This window comes from Nannospalax galili, unplaced genomic scaffold (assembly GCF_000622305.1).
Source record: "Nannospalax galili isolate Female #2095 unplaced genomic scaffold, S.galili_v1.0 scaffold2280, whole genome shotgun sequence".
Taxonomy (NCBI): Eukaryota; Metazoa; Chordata; class Mammalia; order Rodentia; family Spalacidae; genus Nannospalax; species Nannospalax galili.
Genome location: NW_008346434.1, coordinates 191626 through 203203, shown reverse-complemented (window position 1 = coordinate 203203; position 11578 = coordinate 191626). Strand labels below are relative to the sequence as shown.

General features: G+C 40.2%; 1 protein-coding gene across 5 annotated transcripts in view; it reads right to left on the bottom strand.

Moving 5' to 3' along the window:
- Cdc14a (cell division cycle 14A) overlaps positions 1–11578 on the bottom strand; it is a 190900-nt gene that overhangs the window by 113478 nt on the left and 65844 nt on the right. For 4 of the 5 annotated variants that reach the window (XM_017800531.2, XM_017800530.2, XM_029568156.1 and 1 more), the window contains one exon: positions 4548–4627. The exons of the other annotated variant lie outside the window; for it this stretch is intronic. In XM_017800531.2, coding sequence (XP_017656020.1) covers positions 4548–4627 — 80 coding nt within the window. The remainder of the gene's footprint in view (positions 1–4547; positions 4628–11578) is intronic. 5 annotated transcript variants of the gene reach the window in all.

Genomic DNA, 11578 nt, shown 5'->3' with positions numbered 1-11578 from the left:
AATTTTATGTCTTATAGGATTTATACTGAGTTCAATATTGTATAACTGTATTAATTCAACTGTGAACCTAAAAATTTACAGCCACTTTTGAAAGAGATGTATCCTTGCTCTGGAGTGTGTTATTGAATATGTTAAAGCTGTAATGAAATGCTTCTTCTAATCATGTGGTCTATGGTAATGCACACCATTAATCCCAGCCCTTGGGAGGCAGAGGCAGGTGGACCTCTGTGAGTTCAAGGCCAGCCTGGTCTACATAGTGAGCTCCAGGACAGCTGGGGCTACAGGGAGACCCTGTCTCAAAAAGACCAAATAAATAAATAAATAAATAAAAAATAAAAAAATGTCTTCAAAGCATAAAATTTGCTCCTTAATAATTAGTAGATGTGAAAAACATTACCATTGAAATCTACCTGATGACTTTATATCCATGCTCAGATGTCAAGGAGCTCAGAAAGTAACTGACTGTCACTAGTAATAATCAGATATATAGAGAATAGAAACACATGTGCAAACATCTTAGTATCAATTGCATTAAAAATGAACTTTTCTGTATGAAACTGTATATTTTAATAATGAAAAGGAGATCTTTTTTAAAGGTTAAAACCTCATTTAATTTTATGGCTTATCAGCTTTATGCGGAGTACAATATTGTATAACTGTATTAATTCAACTGTAAATCAAAAAATTTACAGCCAATTTTGAAAGAGATGCATCTTAGCTCTGGAAATTGTTATTGAATATGTCAATGCTGTTGTTATGAAATGCTTCTTCTTCTTATGTGGTTATTAAATATTTTTTTAAAAAGACACACACAGAAAAAAGACCAAAAAAATCAAAATTAAAAAATACTCCAAATGGGGGGAAGAAAAGCTGATCAACTCTTTTATTTTAGTAATGTACTGATACTAATACTGCAAACATCACATTATTTAGTGCTCTACCTAATACACCATTATTTTTTTTAAACCTGTACCATATGATTGAAAAGTATCTAAAAATCAATCCCTGGATATGCTCCAGTTTTCATCCTAACATGAAAGGCATTCTATGAGACCTTCCCTAGAATCCCTCCACCCCACAGTTCCAAAGTCAATGCTCTGTCTTCGGTACCCCCACACTAACTCTAACAAAGCACTGTAACTGTTTCCCACACCTATTCATTTACACAGCTATATGCTGAGTTTCCCCTGTAGTTGGTATCAATATATCCTTACATCCCCAAGACTACCCCAGTGACTGGTGTGGAAAAAAAGCGATAAATCAATATATTTTTTCTCTTGGGACACAAACAGGAAAACAAGCCAATTTCCACTCTCAAGAGAAAAGTCATCCATGCAAACAAATAATTACAAGACATTTGCTTTAATCATGTATGTAGCAATGTAATATATAAAATGTAATAAAGAATTACAGGTTGAACTCTTGCCAAGCTTCTGCAGAAAAACAAGGCTTCAGAGAAGTGCCTGCTCAGATAAATGCTTACTAAATAAATAAATCTTGAATAATTGTATTCTTTAAATTCACAGTGGCCATAAAATGCCTTTATTACGAACACACTAAAATATATAGCTCATATGGGAGCACAGACATTTCAGAGAAGAACGTGACAACACCACTTCAATAAGCCATCAAAACAGTCTTTTAAAAAAGTTTAGGGGTTGAAGAGATGGCTCAGCAGTTAAGGGCACTTGCTACTCTTGCAGAGGACCCAGGCTGGGTTCCCAGCACCCACACAGCATTCAAAAGTATACATAGCTCCAGCTCCAGGGGATCCAATGCCTTCATGCCTCCAAAGACACCAGGCACACATGTGTGCATATACATACATGCAGGCTAAACACTCATACACAAAAAAAGTTAAAAATAAATAAATAAAATACTTAAAAGGTAAAAAAGTTAAACAATTTAAAAAATCCATTTAAATGGGTTAGTGTTAACATAGCAACAGTTGAAAAAAACCCAAATAATGAAGATAAAAGTGCAACTTAACAACAAACAGGCTAAGAGGCCTCAGGAGCCACACAATCTAGATTGCACTGAAGGCGAAGGCGGCAGTGTGTCCTCAGGATTGTTGTGAAAATGATTAGTGCTAATCCTCCTTGACCTCACTCAGTCTATAAACTAGAAACAACTCACATTTTAACATGGTGGGGGCGGGGGGAATCTTTAGTCCAAATCCAGAAATCCAATAGTATCCTTTCATCTACACTTCACAATATTCCAAATGCACCCACTTTGTGGGCTTTCTGCTTCAAACACATGCTGTATAAAGAGGCTGGACTTAGAGATACAATTCAGTGTAAACATGGAAAAACACAACTTTGAGTTATATTTAAGGTCGAAGTTATAGTAGGGTACAAAAGCCTAAACCAAAGAGCAAATGCCTCTGCTAAGTGTTCTTTTTCATATAATTGAGTATCTTCCAACAGATTATTAAAATTTCTGACACCTGGCAACAACGCAATAATATTCTCAGTGTATTTTCAGCTTCTTAAAATACATCTGAGATGATGTGAATTAAAAGGCCTCAGTTATGCCTCCTGGTGTTTACCACAGTGTTCTTACATTGACTTTAGAAAGAGGAGGCAGAGCCCTCTGGCACAGGGGACTGCCTGAGAGCACCCGGATCCTGCCTCCACATGGTGCTATCAAAGTGCCTGAAAGCAAATCCTAAGTCCATCACTCTCAAGTCCATCCTTGGCAGACAAAAGAAAAAATGAGAGGAACCCAATAGAGGGATGCTTTTGGAAGCGCTCATCAAGAAATTCCAATGGACTCATGAATATTTCAAATTTGCCCTCTTCTGACTTTTTGTAGTTCCCTGTCTAGAACTTGTAATGCTAATTACTCTTGCCATTACTCCTTCATATCTCCTATTCACCAGTCAAGGACTTTCTTTTCCCCCTACAGATAAGAGTTATGTAATTTGGGAGTCTTTTAGACAGGCCCACTAAAGGGGTACCCCAGTTGCCTCACCCTGCGTCCCTCCTGTTCAGCACGGAAGAAGCCAGAACGGTCTGCATCCCAATTCCCTGTCAGCAATTTGGGTAACCCCTTCAGAGGATGGTGTGATAAGAATAGAAGGTAAGAATTGGCTAGGCAGTTAGGGTAAAAAGACCCCAAAGAAAAGTAACCAGTTTCTTGGCTAAAAGTCAAAATGTCCTTGGGCTTCTTAGCAACATTCTCTGTTCCAAAGGCCAAAAAGTCAAGAGTGTTTGGGAGCTCTTATCTAATCCTTAAAAGATTTTAGGGTTACCTTTTCAGAAGTGGGAATGTTAGAGTAGCAAAAAGCCTCATTAAAAAAAAAAAGAAGAAGAAAGAGTACATGAAGTTATCAGAAAATAGTGATGAGGCAATATGTGAGGAGTCAAAAAAGGGGAGGAAATGGGCATGGATTTGATCAAAACACCTTATATGCATGTATGAAATTCTCAATAAATTATTTTTTTTAAAAAAGAAACTGTAAAGCAAAACAAAACAAAATGAAACCACACTAAGAAAGAAAGAAAGAAAGAAAGAAAGAAAGAAAGAAAGAAAGAAAGAAAGAAAGAAAGAGAGGCAGAGTAAACCTGCCCATGAGTAAACCTGCCCATGTGCATACACCTAGCCCAGGCAGGCCATGATGTCTGGACTGTATTGTGAATGGGGAGACGTGGAAGAAGAAAAAAAGCCACTGTTAAAAGGGTAGGAAATGGCTTACATGTCTGCCTGTACGAGGCCAGTGACATGCATTCTTAAACATCCCACAGCCATGGGACAATAAGGACAAAACTCTCCATCTCCCAACAAACCAGCATAACATTCTTCTCCAATACTGCAGTGAAAGCCAATCTTCCTGAAGACGTGTGTGCTCAACAAAGGATTTTAGGGTCCACATTAAACCAGTGGTCCTGGTACATAGAGGGTCTTATCCTCTGTCTTCAGCCCTGCCAGGCATTCAGAGCTCAATCAGTCTTCACAGACTGAAAGAATGCCTGAACGAATCCAGGATGTAGATTACCGAAATCTAATTAGCTCATACATCAGGCACTCTGCATTTTACATGAATTGTCAAAGAACAGAAAATATTTAAGGGAGAAAATTTTTCCTAAAAAGAGAAAGCCATGGACTGGAGAAATGGCTCTGCAGTTCGGAGTGCTAACTGCTCTTGCAGAAGATCCTGGTTCAATTCCCAACACTCACATGGTGGCTAACAACTGTCTGTAACTCAAGTTCCAAGGCATCCAACACCCTCTTCTGGTCTCTGCAGGCAACTCATGACATGGGTGCACTCACATACAAGCAGGCATAACACTCATACACATAAAATAAAAATAAATCCAAAATAATAAATAAGTCAAAAAAAATTTAAAAAAGAAAGCTATTCTAGTCTTACTGGTTGGGGGATATTACTGGTTGGGGGAAGGAGTCTATAAAACTAATAAAAACTACCCTGTGATCGGAAGAGGAATATCACAGTCACCATGTTAGGATAACTACAAACCACCTCAACCCAACTGTAAGGAGTGTCAAACTAAGCCTAGCCCAAGTCTATGCAGCAGGTATACCTGAATGGAAGATAAGGGGGATTTGAGCCAGACAGGAGTGCTCTGTAGGCTTCTTCTGGTGTCTTCTTTAAATAGATGACCTACGACAGATAAACAGTAACATTTAGAACACCACTGAGGAATGACACACACCAACATAACTACTCACCAAATTTGCATTTCATTTCTTCCACTTGGAGTCACAACTGGCAAGGTGATACTGTGACTTCTGTTTTGAGGTTTGATTTTGGCTGTTTTGCTTTCTGGTTGGTCTTTCCTTTTGGTTCGTTGGGTTGAGTTTGTGCCAGAAATAGGATCTCATTATGTAGCCACAGGTGGCCTGGAATTCACTACAGAGAGCCTCTGGCCTCTGCATCCTGAGGGCTAAGATTGCAGGCATGCACCTCCATACTGGGCCTGTGGCTCTCTAGCCATCTGCCAATATTTCCTTTTTCAGGCTGAAGCTGTGCGGCATCCTTGGGCTTACAGATCTGTAAGAGCTTAGAGATGGGGGCAGGTCGAGCCCACAGAACAGACACAATGGCAGCTGCAGTCATATCTCTCATTGGTCTTCTCACTGAAGACCAGCAGCAGCCTCCTGCTTCATACTGATGGCCAAGAATTAACTCAATACATAGTAAGACATTCAGACCTCCCAGTGAGCAAAGTACCCCTGGGTGTCAATTCACTGCTGTGTTCTCCAAAGAGCTGGTGTGGTTCTCTAATGGTCCAGTGAAATCAGAATGAAATTTATAAGAAGGGAAGGTAAGAGCACTGGAAAACACAGTGGCTGCCTGTTGATACTAGAGATGCATGATAAACTAATCTTAAACTAACAAAAGTAAGCAGCTGGGCGTGGTGGCACACACCTTTAATCCCAGCACTCAGGAGGCAGAGGCAGGCGGATCCTCTGTGAGTTTGAGGCCAGCCTGGTCTACAGAGCGAGTTCCAGAGCAGCTGGAGCTACAGGGAGACCCTGTCTCAAAAAGACCAACAAAACAAAACAAAACTGTAAGCAATGTCCATTTAGTAACCTATTGCCTAGACAGCATATACCAGTCACTGTACTGAGTGCTAGTATCTCCTTAGTAGAATTTACACTATTGGGACACAAAGACAATAATTAATAGGCAGGGATGGGTCCCTGAGTGGCATTCTGGACATCTGGACAGAGAAAGGCATGAGAAGAGTAAGGAGGCAGGGCTTCCCTGGAAATGAGGGGCTTGTGGTAGGACAGAACTCACGATCGGTGCCAGCGTGCAGCAGGGAGCAGGGTGAGACAGGCGAGAGGTCCGAATATGAAAAGCAGGCAAGAGGGTGAATTCAGTTCTGTTCCAAACACAACTGAGTATTTGACTTCTGGACTAAAAGCATTAGTCCTTTTCATCTCCAGTTTCAAGATGATTCATTCCTAAAATGCTCTCTTCCTAGACTTCATGACATTATTTCCTTAATATATCCTGACATGAAAATCCTATGCATTACAATTACAAGACGGCAAATAGTCACAGTTATTTTAAAGTGGGGTTTTCCTCTCTCCATATAAAGCATCTTTGAGGGACTGGAGAGATGGATGGGTCAGCAGTTAAGAGCAGTGGCTGTTCTTGCAAAGGACCTGAATTCAATTCCCAGCACCCACATGGAGGCTAACAACCATAACTCCGGTTCCAGGGGAATCCAACACCCTCTTCTGACCTCTGTGGGCTTTGCACAACACAGGTGCATTTCCATTACATGCAGGTAATACACTCATACACATAAAATATTTTTTAAAAAGCATCTTTGAACTCTAAACTATTCCACTAGAAATATATCATGTGTATTTACTTATTAATGATTTTGAGACTACTAAGCACTTCTTTATGAATTCTCTAAAGAAAAGTAACACATAAATAGGCAAAAAGTACATATCTAGAAGCTGGACAGATAGCTCAGATATTAAAGTGTTTGCTTCCATCCCCAGAACCTATGAAAAAAAAAAAAAGAAAAGCCAAGTATGACGGCTCATGATATCAGCACTGGGGAGGCAGAGGCAGGCAGGTCCCCATGGCTCGTCCAGCCTAGCTTAACCTATTTAGCTAGTTCCTGAGCCGCTTAGTGATCCTGTGCACTGACTTCAGTTCAGTCTCTAGAATGTGGCCCCATAAAGGTGAAAGCAGAGAACCAATTCCACAAAGTTATCCTCTGACCTCCACATGAGCACTGAGGCAGGCGTAATCACACACACACACACACACACACACACACACACACACATGTGCATACATGCACACAAAAGTATATCTAACTTTAACAGCAAGTCCCTATATTCATTCATTTGGCAAATGAAGTTAAGGTCTGCTAAAGCACACACCAACCAAAGTGACTTCAAAGGACTGCTCTAAGGCAGGCAAGCAGTGTACACCTTTAATCCCAGCACTCAGGAGGCAGAGACAGGTGGAATGCTATGAGACTGAGGCCAGCCTCATCTACAAAGTGAGTTCCAGATCATCTGGGGCTACAGGAAGACCCTATCTTAAAGGAAAAGGGGGGGGGGGTCTGCACGAGACAGGAGATGCAGATGCTACAAATAGTGAATTGTGACTCTGGTTGCAGCTCAACCACAAAATCCATTTAAATCAAGCCTAGCTTTAGGGACTATTGGCAGAAGCCAATGTTACAACACAACTTTACTGTACCCTAATGGGCAGGTTATATAACAGAGTTGGTTATAAAGCAGTGTTTTCTCAAGCTTAAAGAGGCTGCAGTGTTTGAAAGCTGCCAGGGAGGGCTGCTGGGAGAAAGCTTCTGTGTTTGGATTAGATAATTAAAGCTTATACAATCGCCTTTGAAAAGCAAAAATGCATTTCCAATCTAAGGAGCAATTAGACTAATTCCTTCAATTTTTAGACAATGGTTCTGCAGAAGGAAGTCGCCAGGTCATGAAATACCTCTTCAGACCGGCTCTCCCCCAGGGCTTCGCTCAGCATCTCACCTGCAGGGCTTAGCACACATGGGCATGTTCTCACACTGTAAGATGAGAGCTTTTGTTTTTATTTTTATCCCAGCACTAAATTATTAATAGGTGCAAAGTGAAACCCAACAGAGCCCATCTAAACTCCAGGAAGCCTCCTGGGGCGTCTGTTCCAGGTTGACCTTTTACAACCTGAAGGTAAGTATTAGCCAGAGTGGGAAAATGTCCTCCAGAGAGGAACGTGCATTGTTGAATGAATGCCCAAATGGTGGTCCATTAAAATATAAAATCTCACTTTTCCAGGAGGAAATATGGTATATATCTTCCCTATGCCAGATCTTCTTAGATGAGAGAGAGAGAGAGAGAGAGAGAGAGAGAGAGAGTCTGATCAAAGCTGGAAAGAAGAGAGAGAGCCTGATCAAAGCTGGAAGGAAAGCAACACTGGGCCTTGCTGTCAAGGAATGGAAAAGTCCAGAAATGAAAGGACTGTTTCAAACCCACACTGTTGCTCTGTACAAGACTTAGAAAGTGAGCACAGATGTGACTCCAAACAATTGGACTAAGGCTCCTCCAAGGTCTTAAATGCCATCAAGCATGGTTTTTAAAATTAGTTGATTTCAAATGTCAACAGTAGGGGTTCAGGAGAGTCGAGCTGGAATAGAATTAGATGGAGAAAGAGGAGCGATCTACTTTGTATTCTCTGTCGTCGTCTGTATGGATGGATTTGAAAAATTTTGTTTCTTAAATGGGAAGTAATTAAATCATTTATGAAATGCTCAATGCATCCTTTCTCCTTAAATTAAGTCTATATTTAGAGCTTAAAAATTTATTACTAGACAGTCTAATATTTCTACAACAAATGTTTCAAAATGAAACTAAGTTCAAAACATCTACTAAATATTTTGATTTTTCTTTTTCCTCCTCTAAGGGGAAATAATATATATGTGTATGTGTATATAGACTATGTGTGGGGGGTGTATAATATATCTATAACTGAAGTCATCAGGCTTGCTGAGCAAGTGCACAGGATCACTAAGCGGCTCTGGAACTAGCTAAGCAGGTTAGGCTAGGCTGGATGAGCCCCAGGGACCTGCCTGCCTCTGCCTCCCCAGTGCTGGGATTACACTCATGAGCCTTCACACCTAGCTTTTTTTTCCCCATTGGTTACGAAGAGGTATATTAGTATGTATAGTGTATTAGTACATATAACCCAAAGGGAAGAATCACTTGACAAAGTCATTGACATAGACAGAATTTCATAGTACGCCAATTCAGTGAGTGGAAATACTCATATAAAATTGCTCTGTCCTTGTCTACTCAATAAAAAATAAAAAAAAATAAATCCAGTTAACATTAGTTTCTTACTTTTAACTGAACATAAGCCAGACAGACAATTCAAGAGATTTTTTTTTCTGCTTAATTTATTCTGATGCCAGACATCAAAGGCTCTTTCCCTTTTCTACATTCATGGCGTCTGAGAGCCAAGATTCGCATCTATACTACTAAAGGATTTTATTCAACAACATAAGAGAAATTATAGTACTACAAGCTAAAAAGTTTCTGTTTATTAATGAGCCAGTGCTGTCCAACTTCAATCACACACTAACTTTTCTTCTGCTGTACATATCACCACATTATTGCCACGTCTCTTTAAAAAGACACTCCTTTACCATAATTCAATGTATCTTATCTCATTACAAGGGGAAAATTTGTCACTGGATCTACACATAAATGAATATTACAATACTTAACATTTAAAGTTTGAAGCATTTGTGTTAATGTCACACCCTGACAAAGTGTCAAATATCAAAACTGTTCAAACTTTATAGAGGACTATCAGACCAACATGGGGTTACTTTAAATCCTCTTAGAATTTACCTGTAAATGCTTCTAAATTATCTTTTAAACTAAAGCTTATGGTCATTGGACCCTTAACAGTCTATGAAAAATAAAATGTGGTTTTCAAAAGCATCTTGGAATTTACAATGTATTCCTTCACTCTGACAATTCAAACAGTGATTCTTTTTTCTTTTTTTTTTTTTTTTTTGGAGACAGGGTCTCCCTGTAGCCCCAGCTGACCTGGAATTCATTAGGTAGACCAGGCTGGCCTTGAACTCACAAAGATCTGCCTGCCTCTGCCTCCTGAGTGCTGGGATTAAAGGTGTGCACCACAATGCCCAGTTACAAGCAGTGATTCTTAAAAATAATAAATGGCTTAATATAGAAGTCTAAACCTAACTCTGAGCCATAAATGTGCTAATAGTATTTCCCTGGGGACATTATTATGTTTCTAGTTTTCTCTCTTTAGGTGCTGTTGTTTTAAAAAAGAAAAAAGTTTATTGCCAAATGCAACACATTTGCTTACTCCGTAAGTATATTTTAAAAAGAAATGTATGGGCCAGGTATGGTGGTGCACACCTTTAATCCCAGCACTTGGGAGGAAGAGGAAGAGGCAGAGGCAGGCAGCACTCTGAGATTGAGGCCAGTCTGGTCTACATATTGAGTTCCTGGACAACTGGGGCAGTAGAAAGACCCAGTCTCAAAGAAACTAATAAAAGAAAAGAGAAGAAAAAAGAAAAGAAATTTATGGGGCTAGGGAACTGGTTCAGCAGGTAAAGGCACGTGCTACGAAGCCTGACGACCTGAGTAAGATCTCTGAGACCCACATGGCAGATGAGAACAGACTCCTGCAAGTTGTCCTCTGACTGCCACATGCACACAGACACACACACACACACACACACACACACACAGAGAGAGAGAGAAATAAAAAATAAATAAATTAATGTAATTTTTAAAAAATTTAAGAAACCTGTGCCTCATATTAATTTGTTTTGTTTTGTGATTTAGAAAATGAAAATGCTCTTAAGGATTCGGCATGTAGAGCAGGATAACCTCAAACTTTTCTATGACCATCCATCCTGCTTCTGCCTCCTAAGCACTGGGATTACAGGCTTGTTCCAGCTTGCCCAGCTAAGGGTGGCTTTTGACAGTTTGAGTCTGGTCAACAGTGGGGATCTGTAAATGGGAAAGGGGGTATTGGGAGCAGTGGTTTCAGACCAAGCAAGTATTCAGAGAATACTCTTCAATTTGGCAGTTAATTTCCTGTCATTTGCTTCATATTTTATTTGTTTAAAAGAGGGGAACAAATTCTGAGAGCGACCTTTCTGAGCTGGGTACTGCCACCAGAACACTAGCATGGTGGCTGGAAATTGCCATTTCAGAGTCAAGCAAAGTCCTTCCACAAAGAGGTCTCAAGAAAACTGATGTTACAACTTTTGAACTAGGGTTTTCCAGATATGGAAAACACACACACACCAGAGACTTCCTTTGAATGTTTCAGACTAGGTTTAACATGTGTAGAACACCAAGTGTGGACTCTGCCAACATGTTACTCTTATACCCACTTCTGGCAGCTCTAGTCCATTAATTAGCATGCTGGGTCCTTCCCCTCCACTGTGTAACATAAAATCACCACTGATGCAAGACAGGGGTCGAGAGTAACAGAAACAAAGGAAATGATTGATTCTTCCCCTGTTTTAGACCTCTGTAGAGCTCTTGCTTGTTTGAAACCACTGCTCCCAACATCCCCTTTCCCATCTACGGTTCCCCTCTGTCAGTCAGACCCAAACTGTCAAAAGCTACCCTTAGCTGGGCACGATGAAGCATGCCTGTAATCTCAGTACTCAGGAGGCAGAAGCAGGATGATCAATGAACGTTTAAGGTCAACCTGATCCACATGGCAATTTTGAGTGTCAGGGCGGCCAGGGCTACATAGTGACTCCAGCCTCTGCTCACTCTGCCATGCTCGTCAACTCAGTGTCCAGGCAATTCTCTCTGCATCTGCATAATGCCTTTCATCGGTGGGGAAGGTTCAGGTTTGGGGGCCTGAAACAATATTTAATGAGGTGAGGATAAATATATCTTCAGTTTTTATAAAAACACCATAACTACAGTTCCTTTCAATGGCTTTTCATAAGCTCCAGGTGAGTCTACGGCTGATCTTTATTTTTTTTAAAGAATCTTATTTATTTTTTTATTATTTCTTTATTTTATGTGTATGAGCATATTGCCTGCATACATAGATGTGCACCCATGT